This window comes from Peromyscus eremicus, chromosome 5 (genome assembly GCF_949786415.1).
Source record: "Peromyscus eremicus chromosome 5, PerEre_H2_v1, whole genome shotgun sequence".
NCBI lineage: Eukaryota > Metazoa > Chordata > Mammalia > Rodentia > Cricetidae > Peromyscus > Peromyscus eremicus.
Genome location: NC_081420.1, coordinates 127,657,713 through 127,679,515, shown reverse-complemented (window position 1 = coordinate 127,679,515; position 21,803 = coordinate 127,657,713). Strand labels below are relative to the sequence as shown.

At 44.0% G+C, this 21,803-nt stretch overlaps 1 protein-coding gene across 2 annotated transcripts in view; it reads left to right on the top strand.

Moving 5' to 3' along the window:
• Positions 1–569: 569 nt before the first annotated feature.
• The window catches only part of Abcc12 (ATP binding cassette subfamily C member 12), a 76,743-nt gene continuing 55,509 nt past the window's right edge, over positions 570–21,803 (top strand). For both annotated transcript variants that reach the window (XM_059264501.1, XM_059264502.1), the window contains exons 1-5: positions 570–660; positions 7,798–7,966; positions 17,870–18,025; positions 20,887–21,034; positions 21,315–21,551. In XM_059264501.1, the coding sequence (XP_059120484.1) occupies positions 7,848–7,966; positions 17,870–18,025; positions 20,887–21,034; positions 21,315–21,551 (660 nt within the window). In that variant the 5' untranslated portion in view covers positions 570–660; positions 7,798–7,847. The remainder of the gene's footprint in view (positions 661–7,797; positions 7,967–17,869; positions 18,026–20,886; positions 21,035–21,314; positions 21,552–21,803) is intronic.

Here is a 21,803-nt window from a genome sequence, read left to right as displayed (position 1 = left end):
ACCTACTCTGGGCAAGGTATAGAAGCCACTAAGGAGTCAGTCAAGCCCTCTGCCTCCAAGTATGCAGTGATCACTGTAGAGTCCTGTGCACAAGAGTGAGTTCTAGCCTCAGGTTGAGCATTGGGGGGGGGGGACTCAAATTGCCCCTTGATTTCTGTTAAATGAATGAATGAATGAACAAATGAGATTTTTTATTTTGAAGTTTGTTTTTCTTACTGCCTTCTGGCCCCTACAGCTGACATTTTCAAGAGGAATATGGGGCCAGAAATGGGCAGGGCCTGGAGTAGCAGTCAATGACCTCAGCTCTGCTGTCCTGTGCTGGAACCAGCTGTGGGAGGTCTCTGCTCCTCAGTTTCCTGACACCCAATGGGATGGGGGTTGGAGGAAGATTCATCTCCTCATAGACAAAGGTATGCTGTGACAGGCTGGACGAAAGGTTAAGCCAGCAAGCCTTATGAGCTTTTAACACCCACTGGGAGCAGTGTCCTATGGATCAGTCCTGGGATGAGGCCCTTTAGTGTGGGCCTGAGGGAATGTTGGCTCCCTCAGGGTTCCCTCTCCAGGTGTGTGGGAGTGGCAGTTGAATGGGGCAGTTGAAGAGGAGGCTCCCAGCAGGGGGACGAATGGAACCAAGCCTGAGGTCTGTAGCGGAAGAGGCTGGTAAGAGCCGTGGCTTCTGGCCACTCTCCCTCTTCATCTCCATCCCAGGAACTTGCTCACCCCCTGCCCAGGCAAAGCTCATCTCTGTTGCAATCAGTGCCCCCCAGTTAGTTCTGAGGGGTTTCTGTCACCCATCCTTAGGTCAGGCTGCAGGGGTGACATGTAGGACCTTATCTGGCCCTGTAAGAAGAAGCCTTGGCTTGGGGTTCCCAGAGCTGAAAGAGGCCTGGGACAATTCTAGTTTTGGAGCCTTGTGGTATGTGAAAGAAAACAAAGAGAAACAAGACAGGATTTGAACATCGTGATGCACAGAAGCCTACATTGAAGAGTTAGGTCTTTCAGCCATGTGCATGCGTTCATGCATGTTCTCACAATACTGCTCACAATTAACCAAGAGATTCTTTTGAAAAAGATCTTGAATTCACCTTGCATTACTATGTGGCTCTCATAGGTTTAAAATGAGAGTTCTTATCTTTTTTCAGTCATGGTAGACCATCTCTGTACTCAATGGATGACCTCATTTGGAGACACCGCCTCTAGCTATTATTTTAGGCTCTTTAGGGATGAGAGGTTTTGAGCAGACCTCCCTTGGCCTTTATGTTGCTTGTCTGTGGCCTTCCCTCATCCCCTCCCACTCCCCACAACTCTGACACTGGCTCCTCATCACTCAAGATTAATGTTTTAGGCTGGCTGACCATAGGGTACTGGGGACAGCCAATATGGCTGATCAGTAGAAGTGAAGGGCCAGACTTGAGGAAAGCTATCTACAGCTTCTCCTCTGAACTAGGCAGCTTAGGTCTTGAAGGAAGTTGGGAGAGGGCATATGACACATTGGATACTTTAATTAATAATGGATTTATTGGGCTGGGGTGTAGTTCAGTAGCATAGAAGAAGCCTTGGGTTCAATTGCTAACACCAGAAAATTAGAGGGAGAGAGAGGCATGGAGGAGGGAAAAAGGGAGAGAGAAAGGGAGAGGGAGGGAGAGGGAGAGAGAGAGGGGAGAGGAGGAGAGGGGGGAGAGGGTTTATGGAGAGATGAGGACCGTAGCCTCTTATCTGGAAGGGTTTTCTGGTGAAAAATGGAGCTGCCAAGGGTCAATGGAGTCCTGAGGAAGGACAGCCATTGTAGACGGGAAGCAACATCAGACGTCTGATTTGCATGTGCCCTTGCAAGTGTTCTGAGTTAGAGAGGCAAGATGGAGTGTACAGAGTGCCGGAGTGGGCAGAGAAGATGTTTCTTACAAAGCTTCCCTCTAGACATCTTTTCTCCTCCTGCTTTGAGTGGAGTCAAGAACACAGAAAAACAAATACAGCATGAGGCGAACAACAGATAAGGGTCAGGCAGCCCAGAAGCTCAGGGCCAGGGGCCGGCAGTGGTGTTGCAAGCTGCCGCTCAGGGGAGCAGGGGCGCCTATTCCTTGCAGTGTCTGATTACAGCTATGAGAGCTGTTGAGATTTTTCTGCCAAGCAAGGAATCCTTTAAAGAAAATGTGCTACTCTTAATACATGTTTTCTGTGAACTGGAAAAAAAAATTGAACCATTCAGACCATATAAAATGGACTTCTAAATTGTGTATGTTTGTGCTCTTTATTCTAAGTGGAGCCCTCTCTGCTTCTGCCTGCCCAGTATATTGGAGTTAGGTTAGCAACCTCCACCTGAAAACAGCAAGGGGCTCCAGGGATGGGTCACAGTCTCTTGCCAATCCTTAGGTGCTCAATCATGAATGATGGCTGCAGGGTCCCTGGCCTGGAAAGCTGCCTATCATCATGCCCTCCACCCCCATCAGCTGCTCCTGCTTCCCTGTGACTGCTGGCAAACAGATTCCTCACTCTAGGCAGCTTCCTGCTCCTGGCAAAGGATGGAGCGCCAGACGGAGAGATGTTACCCAAAGCACACTTCCTGATTTAAAGAGTCTCACTCCCCCCACCCTGGGCTGCCAATTTTAGTAAAATAGCGTTCCAGCTGCAGAGCTTCCACACTATCTTATGGCATCTTAGCTCGGCAGTCCCTGTGGAGGAGTGTTCAAGGAAATGGCCTCCCAGTATCGATTTCCTGTGTACGGTCTTCTGTGGTGGGCGTCAGGGAGATTGGTTTTTTGTGCTGGGCACCTTGGGATGTTTGACACCTCAGACAAGCTGCTGACAGGATCCTTCACCAGTTAAGAGGTGATCAAGAAACCAGAAGTCATATGTGAGGCAGGCTGAGTCTTGTCAGGGTAGAGGAGCCAGAAGTTGAGACTGGACAAGGAAGGAATAGAGGCTGGGTGTGAGCCACAGTGATTGCCTTCAAATGGCAGAGGCATGTGTGTGGTCTTTCTGGTCCCTGAGACTCAAGCAAGGTTCACAGGGAAATGGCAGTTGGTTTCACAGAAGGAAAACAACGCATTTCCTCTAGGGTTCTTTCCTCTTAAAATGTTTAACTTTTCATTTTTAGATGATTTCAAATTCACAGAAAGGTGATAAGAATAATGATAAGAAATTTCAGCTATACTCAGAAAAAATAACAAGCTGCTAGGATGCCTTTAATATTCTCTGCATGCATTATTTATTAGCACTGTCTGTGACCTCCGGACCCCTGTGCCCGTGCTCTATGCTAAAACTGCAGGTGTGCGTCTCCATGCTTGGCTTTTACTATTATTATTGACATATTTGAAAGTCTCAGATAATTTGCTATATTTCCTCTGAATACTTATTTCTCAAGAATATGCATTCTTATATAACCAGAATCATCAAAATGGTAAGTATCTTTAATCATTCCACAATCAAAATCAGGACATTCAACTTTAATCTAACGTGACTGACTGCACAACCCACAGCCCACATGCAAACTTCTTCGGTTGTCCCACTCATTTTCTTTAATTTTTTTTTTCCTTTTCAGCATGCCACACAGGACTGTGCATTGCTTTGAGCTGTCCTGTTTTGGTTTCCTCTAAGCAGGAATATTTCCTTGCTTCCTTTTTCTTCTATGATGCTAAGGTTCTCAGGAGCTCAGGCTAATTTTGTAGAGAGCTCCTGTGTGCCTGGGCTTCCCTTTAGATGAGATTATGCGTTTTCTACATAAATACAATGTGAGGGCTTTCTTGAGCGATGGCTGGAGCCTGTGGCCAAGCTGGCTGAAGCATGTTGTCTTGGCCAGGAGGAGATTCTCATGCAAGAGGCTCTTTGCTGTGCTAAGTCTCTTCTTGGTTCTTTCTAGATTCTGTAATACTCCTGAGCTCTTCCATCTTTTCTATCTGATTGCTCTCCTCCCTTTGAGCAGCTCACAGTGAGCAGGGAGTGGACACGGAAAAGGCCCTCAGCCAGGGAGAGGTAGCAGGTCAGGGACCCCAGTGTGACTATCACTCATGCGGTGGCAGTAATGAGGGTGTGGCTGCAGGAGCAAGGCTGTGAATAGCAGCTGAGTCAGGCCCAGGTCTCTGCTTCATTTGGTGGTTGTAGCTGGATCACATTTGGTTGAGGAGACCAAGGTGAGAGACTTGCAGAAAAGCCAGGAGAGGGCTACAGAGATGGGGCTTTGGGTAGAGAAGGCAGTGAAGGGCTTTCTGAGAAGCACCAGGGAAGCCTCATGGGAAAAACTTCCTGTGGCCTTTGCGCAGGGGCCCTGACAGACTGTTAGGTATTTCCTCTCTCTCTCTCTCTCTCTCTCTCTCTCTCTCTCTCTCTCTCTCTCTCTCTCTCTCTCTCTCTCTCTCTCTCTCTCTCTCTCTCAGCTTATCATGTGTGCTATTCACATAGGTTGATATGTGGGCCTAGTTCATTTGCCTTTAGTTTTAAGTGGTAATACACTGTGTTTGGAGTACACAGTTTGTGAAGCCATTTGCTTATCTGTGCATGTTGAAGATATGGCAAACGGCTGCTACAAACATTCTTGGAGGAGTCACTAAAGTATGTTTTCATGAGATTCCATTGTCTGTGGGCTGTTTGCTGGTGTGTGTGCTTTATATTGCATTTTGGTGTTGACACCAGTAAGCATGAGAGACAAAAGATAACAGAAGTGGGAGAGAATTTGAGAGGGGAGTGAAAAGGAGCTTGCAAATTTTAGGCTACTTTATGCACAATTGCTTAAGCAGGGAGACTGCATCGTCTGCCATGTGCATACCTGATTGCTGTCTATGTTGATAAGATGACCTTGAACTTGACCAGATGATGCCAAATTGATTTATAAATTATTGGCACAATTTACTTTCTTACCAGCAGGATTTAAGAATGGCTGTACTCTTTACCTATACCAAGACCTACAACTTTTAGGCTTTATAATATCGCCTATTGAAAGAATCAGAGGTTTTAACATCACTGCGGCTCAGAGACTGAGCATGTTTTCGTGTGTGTTTTAGAGAGAATTTGTTGTTGTTTTGAGGTAGGCTCTCATTATGGAGCACTGACTGACCTCAAACTCACTCCTGACTTGTCCTCTCAGTACTGAGACTGCAGCTGTGTCCCACCACGCCCCTCAGTGTGGGGACTGCAGCTTTGTGACACCACACCCGGCTTCATGTGTTCAGTGAGCTCGTCTGTCTGTTACCCAGCTACATCTTTTGTTTACCTTCCAAATTGAGTATTTATTCATTATTGGTCTATAGAAATCCTTTATAAATTCTATGTGCTAATTCTTTACAGTTAAAGGGTTGTATTTACATCAGCACATTGCTGCTTTTAACATTTCATCAATGATGCCTTCTGATTGACAAGTTCAAGATTTCCATGTGGCGGCCTCAGTCAAGACTTCAGTTAGGCTTTAGATTTGCTTTAAGAAACACTTCCCTCTCCAAAGCCCATTCATCTCTTTCCTTATATGTATGTCTTACCATTGGTGCTTTCCTTTCCCAGCCACTTTGCCTGTGTATTTATTTATCTCAGTGGTACTTTGGATTGACCCTAGGGCGTGGTAGGCAGGTGCCTAACACTGAGCTGTAGCTCCGGTTCTTTGCTGTTGTTACTTTTACTCTGAAGTAGGGTTGTGCTAACCTGACCAAGCAGGACTTAAATCTGTGATCTTTCTACTCCAAGCTTCAGAATAGCTGAGCTTACAGGCATCACCACCACGACCAGCTGTACCTTCATGTTTAAAATGTGTCTCTCATAGGCAGTATATCATGGGATCTTGCTTTTCTACTAACAGTCTCTGTATATCTAATATAATTATTAGTATGCTTTAGTTTAAATCTATTAACTTGCTTTTTTTGTCTTCCATTTAGCTCTTACGGTTGTAGTTTGTTTTTAAAATTTTCCATTCCTTATTGTCTGCTTTTTAGGTGTTTGTGGGGTAGTCTACTATTTAGTGTCGTTCCCCCCACCATGGCTTCTTAGCTTACATCTTACTTTGGTGTCTTTTTCTAGAATTTATGCTGTCCCGTGGTTTATAGCACAATGGTGCTATTGAGTGCTCATTTCTTCTTTCTTCAAAGGGAGCATTTCTGTTTTAGACTTCTCAGATACTTGCTACTATCAATTCCAATGGACACATGTGCACCAAATAGGTAGTATGTACAGGGATGGGGCTAGGTGTTTCACTACGGCTGTTAGCGAGAGAGACATGAAGCCCACAGTCTTTTTTGGTAAAAAGGAAAATTTCTCAGCAAAGCAGAGGTGTAATTTGAGCCTCAGAGTCTGGACAGGAATTGGACAAGTGAAGGAGGGGCCAGATTGCTCCAGGTGTGTGCATAAAGACCCAGCAACAGTAGGAGGGATTGGCACTTTGTTCAGGGGACATTAATACATTTAGCCTGGCTGGAGCAGACTGTGAGATCGTACATATGGAGGGGCAGGGCTCATATTAGCAAAAGGTTTAGCAAATTTGGAAATTTCTATTTTCTGATTGAATTAGGATTCTGGAGCTGTGTCTGTGGTATTCTGGTCATTAATATTCATTAACTGAAAGAAGAGATTTTTGAGCAGATCTACTGCACTTAAAACATGTGCCTCTCCCATCCGATTTCATGTTTCAGTTTCTGCTTGGATTTTTCCTGTTTTAATAAAGCAGTTTTTGTTTTCAGATTTTGTTGTGAGGGGAAAAAAGGTGTATCATTCCAGAGGCATGCCTCTTGTGATACAGGACACGTAAGCCATTTTTCCAGGGTTACCGCCAGAAGAAGAGGAGCAAGCTTCAGTTTCCCCAAGTCTGGACTGCCGCAAACAAGGCTCTGCCATTCTCAGAGTAAGGAAGTCCTTCCCTTTTCCTAGCCTCAGTTTCCTCTTCATGATAGTGAGGAATCTGTACAAGAGTCCATCTGAGGGGCCTCTTCCAGTGTGGGCCATTCCACAGTTTATCAGTCATTAACACCTTGATGAGAAGTGCTTTCCTGTCTTTCTAGCCATGAGAACTTCGAGGGAGAACTCACAGGAAATTGAGCCCTGTGTATATGTAACACTATGGATATGGCCTCTACTTAAGAGGGGCAGAAATCATTTCAACTCAGATTAGCAATAAAAGGACATTTATTTCTTGTACCTGGGAAGAGGGATGTCATGAGAACTCAGGACAAGTACATGGGTAGGCTCCAGAAAAGGACAGGACCTTAAAATAAGAAGAGCCTGCTGTGGGAACTTCACAAATGGTGCAGTTGATCTGTAGGCCAGGCAGACACAGAGTAATTTTTCTCCACTTCAGTTATGGGTTTTTACTGGTGGCATTGGCCACAGAATCAATGGAAACATGGCCTTGTCAAGATGTGGCTGGTCCTGAGGAGTGGCCTTGTTGAAGTTTTCTGCCCACTGGGTGTCTAGGTGAAGGGGACGTGGATGCATAAGCTCCTGGAAGGATCTGGACAAATAAAGGTGTGCATGTATGACAGAATTCACTCACACTGAAAAAGCAAAACCATTTTTCCTGAGACTGCCTCGCTGGGCTGAGACTGCCTTGCTGATGTCTTGACCCTCACTGAAGTCTCACAGGAGGATCTATGGCTTCCAGCCAACTCAAGATCGGTAGAGAAGAAGAATGGGATGAGCTTACTCAAAATGTAGGTGAAGGGGTGTTGGTGGTGTCTGGCCACAGTCCTTCCCAGATGCTGAGACTAATGGGTAAAACCACATCCAAGGGCTCAAAGCAAGTGAAGAGGTCTGGGCACAACAGTGGCTTTTTAACTCTACTCCCAATATCTGCATTTCTCAGTGAGCCTTCTCCATCTTCATCTGCAGAGTGAAACCATCCCAAAGCCAAGAGCCTAGGGCTCCCGGATACCATCAGGATGGTGGGTGAAGGCCCCTACCTCTTCTCAGACCTGGATCGGCGAGGCCAGCGGAGATCCTTTTTCGAGAGATATGATCCCAGCCTGAAAACCATGATCCCAGTGCGACCCTGTGCAAGGTGAGCCAGGAGGAAGACTAAGGTGGGCAGGGCCCCCAGGGATTCCAACCTCTACTTTCCATGTGCCCCTCCATATGTCTGTCCTTCTATTCATCCAGCCAGCCACACAGACACTCATTTATGGATCCCTAACTTCTTGACTCCTCCTCTGATCAGAGAGAGAAAGACAGCTCATGTTACAGGAGCTTTCCTTGTGCTGGGATGGCTCATAAAGTTTATACACTTTTCGTTCAGTTTTTTTCTCCTTCCTTCCTTCCTTCCTTCCTTCCTTCCTTCCTTCCTTCCTTCCTTCCTTCCTTCCTTTCTCCCTCCCTCCTTCTCTCCCTCCCTCCCTCCCTCCCTTCCTCCCTCCCTCCTTTCCTCCCTCTCTTCCTTCCTTTCTCCCTCCCTCCCTCCCTCCCTCCTTTCCTTCCTGTTTTTTTGGACACAGAGTCTTGCTTTGTAGGCTAGGGTAGCCTGGAACTCAAGTTCTTCCTGGCTCAGGCCCCCAAGTGCGAGGATTGCAGATGTGTATGTCATCACATCCAGCTTCTTTATTCTGAACTCTAGAGGGTCTGTCACCATGTTGATGGGAAGACAATTGGAAGAGGTCAAATCACTTACCTGCAGTTCAGCAGCAGCCTTCATTTTTTTCTTTTTAAAAATTTATTTATTAAAAAATTTAAAATTTGGGGCTGGAGAGATGGCTCAGAGGTTAAGAACACTGGCTGTTCTTCTAGAGGTCCTGAGTTCAATTCCCAGCAACCACATGGTGGCTTACAACCATCTACAATGAGATCTGGTGCCCTCTTCTGGCCTGCAGGCTGAACACTCACTGTATACATGATAAATAAATAAAATCTTAGAAAAAATTTAAAATTTTCCTTTTCATCATCACTATTATTATCATTATAATTATTATTATATCCTGACTGCATTTTCCCCTTCCTCTTTTCTTCCCAGTCCCTCACCCCTCACCTTCTCTCTGCCCCTTCCATCCACTCCTCCTCCATTTCTCTTCAGAAAAGGGCAGTCCTCCCATGAAAATCAACCAAACATGGCATATCAAGTTGCAGTGAGACTAGGCACCTCCCCCTGTAGTAAGGCTTGGAAAAGGCGACCCAGTAGGAGGAATAGGGTCTCAAAAGCCATCAGAAGAGTCAGGAAGAGCTCCTGCTCCCACTGTTATGAGTCCCACAAGAAGATCAGGCTACACAACTGTCACGTATATGCAGAGAGCCTAGGTCAGTTCCATGCAGGCTCCCTGGTTGTCAGTTCAGTCTCTGTGAGCCCCCCTGAGCCCAGGTTAAGTTGGTTCTGTGAGTTTTCTTGTGATATCCTTGCCCCCTCTCGCTCCTACAATTCTTCCTCCCCTTCTTCTACAGAATTCCCCAAGCTTCACCTAATGTTTGGCTGTGGGTCTGCATCTGCTTCCATCAGTTGCTGGATGAAGCCTCTCTGATGACAGCTGGGCTAGGCGCCAATCTATGAGTACAGCAGAATATCATTAGGAATCATTTCATTGACTTTTTTTTTTTTTTTTTTGCCAGTTGTGTTTGGCTTTATCCTAGGTCTCTGGGCTATCAAGCCTCTGAATACTGGCTCTCTAGGAAGTGTCAGGGATGGGCCTCCTCTTGTGTCATAGGTCTTAAGCTGGACCAGTCATTGGTTGCCCACTCCCATAATTTCTGCACCACCTTTATCACAGCACATCTTGTAGGCAGGACAAATTGTAGGTGTGGCTGGGTTGGTGTCTTGCCTGGTTACAGGAGATGGCCAGTTCAAGCTCCATATCCCCTATTGCTAGGAGTCTTAGCTAGGGTCACCCTCATAGATTCCTGGAAGTTTCCATTACACTAGGTTTCTAGCTAACCCTCAAGATGCCCCAAATTCCAATCATCCCCCCCTCCATCCCCCCACCACCTGATCCCATCTGTTCCCACTCACGATGTTTATTCTTTTTCCCCTTCCCGGGGAGATTCATGTGCCTCCTCCCACCTTAAGCCTTCCTTGTTACCTAGCCTCTCTGGGTCTGTGGGTTGTAGCATGGTTATCCTTTACTTTACAACTAATATCTACTTATGAGTGACTGCATACCATGTTTGTCTTTCTGGGTCTGGGTTACCTCACTCAGGATGATTTTTTTTTCTAATTCCATCCATTTGCCTGCATTTTTTATGACTTTTTAAACAACTGAGTAATACTCCATTGTATATACCACATTTTCTTTATCCATTCTTCATTTGAGGGACATCCAGGTTGCTGCCAGTTTCTTGCTAGAAATATTTATTTAGAAATAAAGCTGCTATGAACATAGTTGAGCAAGTGTTCTTGTAGTATGATTGAGTAGCCTTTGGGTATATGCCCAGGAGTGGTATAGCTGGTCTTGAGGTAGATTGATTACCATTTTTCTGAGAAACCACCATATTGGTTTCAAAAGTGGCTGTACAAGTTTGCATTCCCACTAGCAATGGAGGAGTGTTCCCTTTACTTCACATCCTCTCCAGCATGAGCTGTCACTTGTGGTTTTGATCTTAGCCATTCTGACACGTGTAAGATAAAATCTCAGAGTTGTTTTAATTTGCATTTCCCTGATGGCTAAGGATGTTGAACATTTCTTTAGGTGCTTCTTGGGCATTTAGGATTCCTCTTTTGAGAATCCTCTGTTCAGATCTGTACCCCACTTTAAAATTGGATTATGTGGGTTTTTTTATGTTTAATTTCTTGAGTTCTTTATATATTTTGTAAATTAGCCCTCTGTCAGATTTGGGGTTGGTGAAGATCTTTTCCCATTCTGTAGGCTGCCATTTTGTCCTATTGATGGTGCCTTTTGCCTTACAGAAGCTTTCCAGTTTCTTGAGGTCTCATTTGTTAATTGTCAGTTTTAGTGCCCAAGCTATTGGTGTTCTGTTCAGAAGTTTTCTGCTGTGTCAATGCTTTCAAGGCTGTTCCCCACTTTCCCTTTTATGAAGTTCAGTGTATCTGGGTTTATATTGAGGTCTTCGATTCATCTGGACTTGAGTTTTGTGTGGGGTGATAAATATGGAGCTATTTGCATTCTTCTACATGTTTACATTCAGTTAGACCATATAATTTTGGCTTCTCTGTGAAAATTCAGTGTCCATAAGTATGTGGATTTACATCTGGGTCTTTGATTCCATTCCATTGATCCTCCTGTCTGCTTTTATTCCAATACCATGTGGTTCTTATTACTATTGCTCTGTAATAGAGCTTGAAGTCAGGGGTGGTGCTACCTCCAGAAATTCTTTTATTGAATAGGATTGTTTTAGTTATCCTGTTTTTTTTGTTGTTGTTGCTTTGTTTTTCCATATGACATTGAGTATTATTCTTTCAAGTCTATAAAAAATTGTGTTGGAATTTTCATGGGGAATCTTGCATTGAATTTGTAGATTGCATTTGGTAAGATGGCCTTTCTTACTATGTTAATCCTACCGATCCATGAGCGTAGGAGATTGTTCCATCTTCTGATATATTCTGCAATTTCTTTCTTCAAAGACTTGAAGTTCTTGTCATGCAGGTTGTTCACTTGGTTGGTTAAAGTCACACCAAGATATTTTATACTATTTAAGGCTATTGTAAAGGGTGTTGATTCTCTGATTTTTTTCTCCACTTATTGTTTGTATATAGGAGGTTACTTCTTTTGTTTGTTTGTTTTTTTGAGTTAATCCTGTATCTAGGCACTCCACTGAAGGTGTTTATAAGCTGCAGGAGTTCCCTGGTAGAGCTTTTGGGGTCGCTTATGTATCCTATCATATCATCTGTGAATAATAATACTTTGACTTCTTCCTTTCCAGTTTGTATCCCCTTGATACAATTTGTATCTCCTTTAGTTGTCTTATTGCTCTAGCTAGCAACTTCAAGTACTATATTGAATAGCTATGGAGAGAGTGGACAGCCTTGTCTTATCCCTAATTTTAGTGAAATTGCTTTGAGTTTATCTTCATTTAATTTGATGTTGGCAATTGGCTTGCCATATTTTGCCTTTATTATGTTTAGGTATGTTCCTTGTATCCCTGCTCTCCCAAAGACTTTTATCATGAAGAGGTGTTGGATTTTGTCACAGGCCTTTTCAGCATCTAATGAGATGATCTTGTGGGGGTTTTTTCTTTCGGTTTGTTTATATGGAAGATTAGAATGACAGATTTTCATATGTTGAACCATCTCCGCATCTCTGGAATGAAGCCTACTTGATAATGGTGGATGATCTTTTTGATGTGTTTTTAGATTTGGTTTGCAAGTATTTTATTGAGTTTTTACATCAATGTTCATGAGTCAAATTGTTATGTAATTCTCTTTCTTTGTTGAGTGTTTGTGTGGTTTGGGTATTAGTGTGACTGTGGCCTCATAGAAAGGATTTGGTAATGTTCCTTCTGTTTCTACTTTGTGAAATAATTTGAGGAGTATTGATTAGCTCTTCTGTGAAAGTCTAGTAGAATTCTGTGCTAAAACCATCTGGCCCTGGGCTTTTTTTTTGTTTGGGAGACTTTTGAAATGTCTTCTATTTTCTTATGGGTTGTAGATCTACTTAAACTGTTTATTTGATCTTGATTTAACTTTGGTAAGTGGTATCTATCAGGAAATTTGTCCATTTCTTTTAGATTTTCCAATTTTGTAGAGTACAGGTCTATAAAGTATGACCTAATGATTCTTTGAATTTCCTCAGTGTCTGTTGCTATGTTTCCCTTTTCATTTCTGATTTTGTTGATTTGGATGTTCTCTCTTTGCCTTTTAGTTTGTTTGGATGAGGGTTTATCTTTCTTGTTGCTTTTCTAGGAGAACCAACCCTTTGTTTCATTGATTCTTTGTATTGTTCTTTTTGTTTCTATTTTGCTGATTTCAGCCCCCAGTTTGATTATTTCCCCGCTGTCTACTCCTCCTGGATCTGTTTGCTTCTTTTTGTCCTAGAGCTTTCAGGTGTGCTATTAAAGTTGCTAGTATGAGATGGCTCCAGTTTCTTTATGAAGGCACTAGTGCTATGAACTTTCCTCTTAGCACTGCTCTCATGTGTCTCATAATTTTGAGTATGTTGTGCACTCATTTTCATTGAATTCTAAGAAGTTTTCATTTTTTTTTCTTATTTCTGCTTTGACCCAGTGGTCATTCAGTAGAGAGTTGTTCAGTTTCCATGTGTTTGTAGGTTTTCTGTTGTTGTTGAAATCCAGATTTAATCCATAGTGGTCTCATAGTATACATGGGGGTATATTATTTCAATTTTCTTTTATCTATTGAGACTTGCTTTATGACTAAGTATGTTGTCAGCTTTGGAGAAGGTTATATGTGGTGCTGAGAAGAAGGTACATTATTTTGTGTTCTTTTGGGTGAAATGTTCCATAGATATCTGTTAGTTCCATTATTTCTCTGTTTAGCTTCTCTCTGGATGACCTGTCCATTGGTGAGAGTGGGGTGTTGAATTCTTCCACTATTAATGTGTGGGGTTTGATGTGTGATTTCAGCTTTAGTAATGTTTCTTTTACAAATGTGGGTGCCCCTGCATTTGGAGCATAGATGTTCAGAACTGAGACATGATCTTGGTAGATATTTTCTTTGATGAGTGTGACATTTCCTTCCCAATTTCTTTTGATTAAATTTGGTTGGAAGTCTATTTTGTTAGATATTAGAATGGCTGTACCAGCTTGCTTCTTGGGTTCATTTGCTTGGAAAATCTTTTTCTAACCCTTTACTCTGAGGTAATACCTATTTTTGATGTTGAGGTGTGTTTCTTGTACACAGAAGAAGGATGGATCCTGTTTTTGTATCCATTCTGTGTCTCTTTATTGGGGAATTGTGTTCATTGATATTGAAATATATTAGTGACCAATGATTGTTAATTCCTATTATTTTGTTGTTGTTGGTAGTATGTGTTTTTCCCTTTGGTTTTGTTTGTGTGTAACTATTTATTTCTTGTGCTTTCTTGAGTATAGTTAACATACTATAGTTGGAGTTTTCCTTCTAGTACCTTCTGTAGGGCTATATTTTTGGCTATCCTGTTTTAATTTGACTTTGTCATAGCATATCCTATTTTCTCCATCTATGGTGATTTAAAGTTTTGCATGGTGTAGTAGTTTAGGCTGGAATCTGTGGCCTCTTAGAGTCTGCAAGACATCTGTCCACACCCTTCTGACTTTTAAAGTCTCCATTGAGAAGTCGGGTGTAATTCTAATAGGTCTGCCATTAAATGTTACTTAGTCTTTTAACATCACAGCTTTTAATATTCTCTCCTTGTTCTGTTTGTTTAGTGTTTTGATTATTTTGTGTCAAGGGGATTTTCTTTTCTGAACCAATCTATTTGGTGTTCTGTAAGCTTCTTGTATCTTTATAGGCATATCCTTCTTTAGGTTAGGAAAATTTTCTTCTATGATTTTGTTGAAAATATTTTTCAGGACTTTGAGCTGGAATTCTTCTCCTTCTATTCCTATTATTCTTAGGTTTGGTCTTTTCATAATATCCCAGATTTCCTGGATATTTTGTGTCAGGGATTTCTTAGATTTAACATTTTTGTTGACCATTGTATATGTATTTCTTTTATCCTATCTTCTACACCTGAGATTCTCCCTTCCATCTCTTGTGTTCTGTTGGTGAGGCTTGCATCTGTAGTTCCTGTTCACTTACCTAAGTTTTACAACTCCTGAATTCCCTCAGTTTGTGTTCTCTTTATTGCTCCTGTTTCCACTTTCAGGTCTTGAACAGTTTTATTCACTTTCTTTACCTGTTAGTGTTTTCCTGTACTTCTTTAAGGGATTTGCTCATTTCCTATTTAGATTGATTTAAGGTCATTTTTTTGTGCTTCAGCTGTGTTGGAGTATCCAGAGCTTGCTGTAGTAGGATGGCTGGGCTCTGGTGGTGCCATATTGCTCTTGGTGTTATTGTGTTCTTACACTCACCTCTAGTCATTTGGGTTTGGGGTTATCATAGGTTTAGGTGCTAATTTCTGAGTTTATCTTTGTTGGATGGATGCTTTTCCCCCTTGCTCTCTGGTCTTCTGGTCCCAATGGCCTGTGGTTCTGGTGACCAGCCAGTCTTTGTGTTCAATAGTGTGTCTCCACTGGGGTCTTGATGGCCTGCGTGACCTCTGGGGTTTTGAGTGCTCACATTGCCTCTAGGGTTGTGGAGTTCTGGAAACTGATGTGGCCGCTGGAGTTCTGGATAGTGGTATGGCCTCTGCAGTTCCAAGTACCTGGGGTTCCTGGGTTTCTTAGTACTAGTGTGGCCTCTGGTAGGTAGGAGTCTTCTGCCATGGTTGTAGGCCAGGATATCTCAGCCTTTATTTTTTTAATTTTTAATTTTTATTTATTTAACATAATTTCTTTATTGATTCTTTGGGAATTTCACATCACGCACCTTAATTCCGCTCACCTCCTGGTCCTCCCATATTCTCCCCTCACCCCTGCAGCATTCCCTCCAAGAAAATTTAAAAAAAAATCAAACCAAACCAAAGCAAAGCAAACAAACAAATAAAAAACAAAACCAGCCTTTTAATTTTTCCTTCCTCTCTAATACCTCTTCATTCATCCTGGTGGCATTAGAAGTGGTGTGTCACACAGTCTACTCTTTTGTCCATTTAGTTTTACTAGCAAATGTTCATTGCAATGAGTCACTGGTCTAGTTTAAGGCCTCTGGTTTCTGGTACACCATCCTCACTAGATCCTCACCCGAACTCCTCTGGGATATCCTGTGGCTTCCTGTGGCTTGGAGATCTTGCCAGTATTGTTCCTCAGGACCAGTCCCTTCACAAGCTCTAGCAGGTCCTAGATGGGGTAGATGTTAGGGTGGGTCAACCCAAGGCCAAGGTCTGGCTGTGGGCCTGGGTGGTGGCCAAGCTGGTCATTCTGGGCCACTGGGGCCATCTTCCTCAAATGAGGGGGTGGAGTCAGCTCCCTTATGCCCATGCCATCAGGTGTCCATCTCCTGTGGTGAGGGATGACATCTCTCCTGAGAGCAGGAGTCAGCTGTCCCGTGAGGGTCAGGGCCAGCTCTCTTGCTGCAGTGTCCAGTGAGAGGCAGGGCAAGCTTTCCCTAGGCCAGCAAAAGGCAGGGCCAGCTCAGCATGGCCCTCTGATTTCATCATAGATGCTTTCTATGGCCCCCTGAGGTGACATGGACCGCAGACATCAATACACAGTTCATCTGCAGCAGGACCCCAGTGGACCCAGACATGGCCCTTGGCAGCAGCTTGGGCCCAGACAACATCCTGGCTCCAGATAGAAGCACTGGCCACTCAGATTGAGATGGCTCTGGCAGTGTAGCCTTGATTTTTAACAAACTACCTCACCATTCATCAGCTGAAAGCATTTTTTTTCAGCTTACAATTATACGGGTAACTCATAAAATAAAGCAACCTGGGCTGACATGGTTTGGGTAGTTCATCTGGTCTTGATCAGGTTTACTCAGGCATATGCTGGGCAAGGTGCCTGTGCTTCTGAGTGTTGACCAACAGGTAGTTGACTGGGACAGTAGAGACAACTGGGCCGTGTAGTCACTCAGCCTCCAGTGGACTTCCAAAAAAATGAGTGGATGTAGTTGGACCTTTTTGTCAGGACCACCAGCTCCCCAGTAATGACATGGAGACTTATTATTTATTATAAATGATAGGCCATAGCTTAGACTTGTTACTATCCAGCTCTTACAACTTAAATTAACCCATATCTTTTAATCTATGTATTGTTTGTGGCTCATGGCTTCACCTGTCCTCCAGCATGCTTGCTTCCTCTGCCTCTCCTGGAGATCCCACTTTTCTTCTCCCCAGCGTCATCTGTGTCTGACTGACTGTCCTGCCTATACCTCCTGCCTAGCTAATGGCCATTTAGCTTTTTATTAAACCAATAAGAAGGTGTCTTGGCAAGACACATCTTCACAGTGTACAAAAAGATTATTCCACAACAGTGGATGCAGATAGGACACCTTTAGACTTATGCTCAGGCCAGCACTCTACTTTTACTGCATTCTGCACACCAAAGTGAGCTGCAGGGCTTCTCAGATTCAGGGTGAGGGAAATAGACTTCACCTTTTACTGACATGACCACACTAAGTGTCAGAGAGTCAGAGAGTAGGTGATTTATAAACTCTAGGATAGTATCTCAGGCAGCCTGACTTCCAAGCACATATACTCAGTAGTTTGGTATATTATTTTATACATCATTAACCACAAAACTAGAAACTGCAGCCTTTTCTGAGTACAGAAGTCCAACTGGCATCTCTTGGGCTTATAGCATGTCTCAAATTTTATTTAGTTTTGACAATCTCTCTCTCCTTTCTCATACACATATACTCCATTTTGGTTATATTCATTCCACATATTTTTCAGTTTTTATGTTGTAAGTACCATATCCTGGCTACCAACATGACATTGCTGATTGTGAAGTTGGAGAGATGTACAGTGGCTCCCCACTCCTGGATATTCCCACCACAAAGATGGTAAAAGAATTCGAGGAACTCCTAAGAGGATATGGACAGTGGTGTAAATGCTCACTTCAACAGTGTGCTTGTTAAAATTGGAACAATCTGTATGGACCCCATGCAGGATGACATGCAAATTAATGCAACATTCTGTAGTATTTTACATATAATCTAATAAATGTATTAAAAATTATAACAAAAAATAGAGGAAATAGGTAGTGCTAAACTTTGGGTATGGTTACCTTTGATTTCAGGACAATATAGTTAAATGTCTGTTACTCAAATTTGAATATTGGCTGTGTTTAATGGCCGACCTGCATATTTCCTGAACATTCACCATCTGCTCTCCTGAGCTGGGGTAAGCTAGACCAAGAACTACCCAAAGGGCTAATGAATGCAAGCTCCAGGGTCCACACATGACTATGATTATCATGGTGGTTACAGATTCAAGCCAGGGTATTAGGGCAGTGAGCCCAGCACCCAGGAACACAAGAATACCATTTGCTCTAGGTTGGCACCCAATCCTGTGGATGATGCTGGCCTGCTGTCCTTTGCCACATTTTCCTGGCTCACACCTGTGATGATTCAAAGTTACAAGCACACGCTGACTGTGGAGAACCTGCCCCCACTATCACCATATGATTCATCTGACATCAACGCCAAGAGGTACCAGGGTCACCAAGGGGAGGGCATTGTGAGCGAGGGATCCCAAGAGTTCTTTTACTTGCTTCTGTGTCCCCTGTGGAAACTGACACCTTTGGGAGCTGCTGACCCTTCTCAGTAACTGTTCACTGAGATGTGGGTTGAAATGCCTGCACTTTCTGGCCTGGTCTCTAGGCAAAGCATGGCTGGGTAGAAAGGACACAGGGGACTTTAGTGTGAGGCCGGGAGCTAGAGGAGCAGCACTGTGGACAGTTCGTTGGGGGACTTGCTTGACTTTGTGCTGTTTAGGCCTCACCTTGGCTGCTGCATGAAGCTCTAGGCATCATTTCTGGCTTTATTTATTTTTTTAAAAAAAATATCATCATTGTATGTCTGCATTGCAAACTGCCTATATTAACATTGTAAAAATTAACATTGTAAAAATGTACCACTGGTCCAAACTAATTGATGTTAGTTGTAGCTTAGCAACATTTAAGCAGTAAAACTATTTCCCACCGTGTTTCCGTTCCCCTACCAGAGGCAGGCACCATTAACGTGTTGGTAAACCTGCTTAGATTTCTTTTCTACTCTCTGTAACCATAACCTGTGCAGCCACTGTTTGCAGAAATGCCTCGTCTGCTTTCCTCTCACAGGCCACCTTTTTCCCTCCGTGAGACAGGCTCTTACTGTGTAGTCTTGGCTGGCCCGGGACTCACTCCATAGACCAGGCTGGCCTAGAACTCAGAGAGGTTCACCTGCCTCTGCCTCCCAAGTGGTGGAATTAAAGGTGTGCGCCACCATACCCAGTCCAGGCTATGCTTTTTATGCTGAAGTTAAAACATAGAACATGGAGCTGGAGAGATGGCTCAGTGGTTAAGAACACCAAGGCCCAAAGTTCAATTCCCAGCACCCACAGCTGTATGGGATCCAATTCCCTCTTTGGGTGTGCAGCTGTATGTGCAAACAAAACACCCATATACATAAAATAAATAAATCTTAAAAGAATAGAACATATTGTGTGGCTGCCACCTTGTTCTTTTCAGTTGAAAATTTATAGACTTGTTCTCATCTGCACAAAGACTCCAACCTCATTCATGCTTCGCTTTTAACATGCTGAGTGTTTTGCCTGAATGTCTGTATGAGCATCATGCACATGCTTGCCACCAGAGGAGGTCAGAGGAGAGTGTCAGATCCCCGGATGTGGAGTTACAGATTGTTGTGAGCTGCCATGTGGGTGCTGAGACTCAAGCCTGCCTGAGTCCTCTGGGAGAGCCACAAGTGCTCTTAACTGCCCCCATCTCTCCAGTCGCAAACTCCATTTTTCCTGATACTTGCATTGAAATGGGTTCTGAGGACCTATAATGTCCTGACCAAGGTCCTCAAAACTGCTACCTTTCTTTGTCCTGGCCACATGGTCCAAAGCTTGACACATCCTGGAATATATACTAAAGGGGCTGAGCACAAGCTGTGGTCTTGAAGTTGCTTCCAGGAGAAGAATTGCCCTGCCCCTTATCCCTGCCCTGAGGAAACCCCAGCTACTGCTAACTTCTCTACAGTCTTGAGAAGATTTCCAGGGAACTTTGAGGGGCTATACCAGTGTCTGTGTGCTGCTAGATTTTCCTTCTAGCTTTCTAGCTAGTGTTTCCCATTAGGGATTTTTTTTTTCAATTGTTTCCTGCCCAACATCAACTGCCCTTTTTTTCTTAGCTGATTTCACTCAGGCCAAGAGATTAAGCACCAAATAAATGATGTGCCCCGCTTCACCCCAGGCCTCTCTTCTAGAATCTGAATTCCATAGGTCCGGCATCAGCAGCACTTGGATGCCTCACATATTTCAATATCTAAAGTGCAAGGTGTTTCGTTTGGGTTTGTATGAGTGAGTATAGGATTTTCTTTTCTTTTTTCTTCTGCCTGTGTATTGCATACGCAGCTTCACCCATGATAAACAAGAGCTGAAAGTTTCATTCTTGACCCTCAGCCCCACCTCTTGATACTCTTTCTCTCCCCCCCTCCATTCTCACGGTTGCTAACACTGGGAAACTGACTTCTACCTTTGGTCCCCATTCTCCTCCCCTCCCACATCTAATCCACCAAAGAGTCCTGTTGTCACCCCTAGCTACCTGTCCTTGAATCCCCCTTTAACTTGCCAGCACTGCACCTCTGGCCTGATGCCCCTCACGTCGAGTATCCACAATCAATCATACTGCTAGCAAATTATTTCACTGCACTGACCTAAAGACCTGCAGTTGTCTTCTTTGCACTTAGAGCATGGCACCACCTAAGCGCCTTCCTGAGGCCTGTGAAGTCTCACGAGAGTCTGCACAGCCTTGCTTTCTAGCATCCTTTGCTTCATGTGCCGTAGACCTGTTGTGCAGGACTCCTTTCAAATCTTTGAAATGGACAATGGTTTTTGCTTCCTTGAAACGAGGTCTTGCTACATAGCCTAGTCTGACTTAAAACTTCAAATTCTCCTACCTCAGCCTCCAAAGTACTTGGATTATAGGCACGTACCATCATACCTTGCTAAAAAGGAAAGACAGCCTTTCCCCCTGCGAGAAGGACTTTTAACTCTCTATTGCTCCTGTGTTCTTACGGTTATATTAGGGATGTTGTAGCTGGAACCTGGGGAAGGAAAGATTTGGGTGGTGCCTAGTGCAGACATTATCAGCAGCTCTGTCTGGGCATCACCTCCTTCCCCACCCCACCTCCACCAGTTACCTGCCCGGAGGAAGAAGAAAGTGAACGAACACTACTTGCCCAAAGGCACCAGTTACCGGGATGAGGCTGTGTCATGCCCCTTTGTAAGAGCTGGCTCACCAAAGCAATTCCAGATGATAGGTGACATGGGCTGCCTGTCCTTTTTCCTTCCCTTTCTTTCACTGCAGATTTCAAATCCTCTGGGATGAAGAAATTAAGAGGGTGGGGCCGGAGCAGGCCTCTCTGGGCCGCGTGGTATGGAAATTCCAGAGGACTCGTGTGCTGATGGATGTTGTAGCCAACATCCTGTGCATCATCATGGCAGCCTTGGGGCCGGTGAGTGGGGCTGGCTCTTCTGAATTGTCTCCTAGGTCCCCAGCTGGGCAAAGCATGTCCTTAGTCACTTTCTCTAAGAGCTGGTGGCTGTAGTGCATTGTCTTTATTTCTGCGCTCCTTGGGGGTGAGTTTTCATAAAGCCAGTCCTTGTCAAGTGCAGCCACCACCACTGAAAGTAATGGAAAATTCTGCCTGTAAAGTCAGTTTGCTGTCATTAGAGGCCTCTGGTGTGGAGCTCCACCCAGCAGCCTTCCCTTCTCTTCACCACACTATTTTACAGACAGTTCTCATTCACCAAATCCTTCAGCATATCACCAGCATTTCCTCCGGACATATCGGGGTTGGCATCTGCTTGTGTCTGGCCCTTTTTGCCACCGAGTTTACCAAAGTCCTCTTCTGGGCCCTTGCCTGGGCCATAAATTACCGCACAGCGATCCGATTGAAGGTGGCCCTCTCCACGCTAGTTTTCGAAAACCTGCTGTCCTTCAAGACGTTGACTCACATCTCTGCGGGTGAGGTAAGCAGGGCTGGAGAGATGGCGCACCTGAAAGACTGGTCCTGTTTCTGTGAGTGTGTGGGCTGTGCTTCCTGGGTGGAGCACCGGCCTCCTTTTCACCTGTTTGTATCCTGCCCATCACATCATCTCACCTCCCCTGCTAAGGGAGGAGGTGGCGACTCAAAACACAAGAGGAATCGAGACAGAGGAGGGCTAACATCTGAGCTGCAGAACTTGGAAAGCTGGCACTGAGGTCGAGGGTGATATTATTCA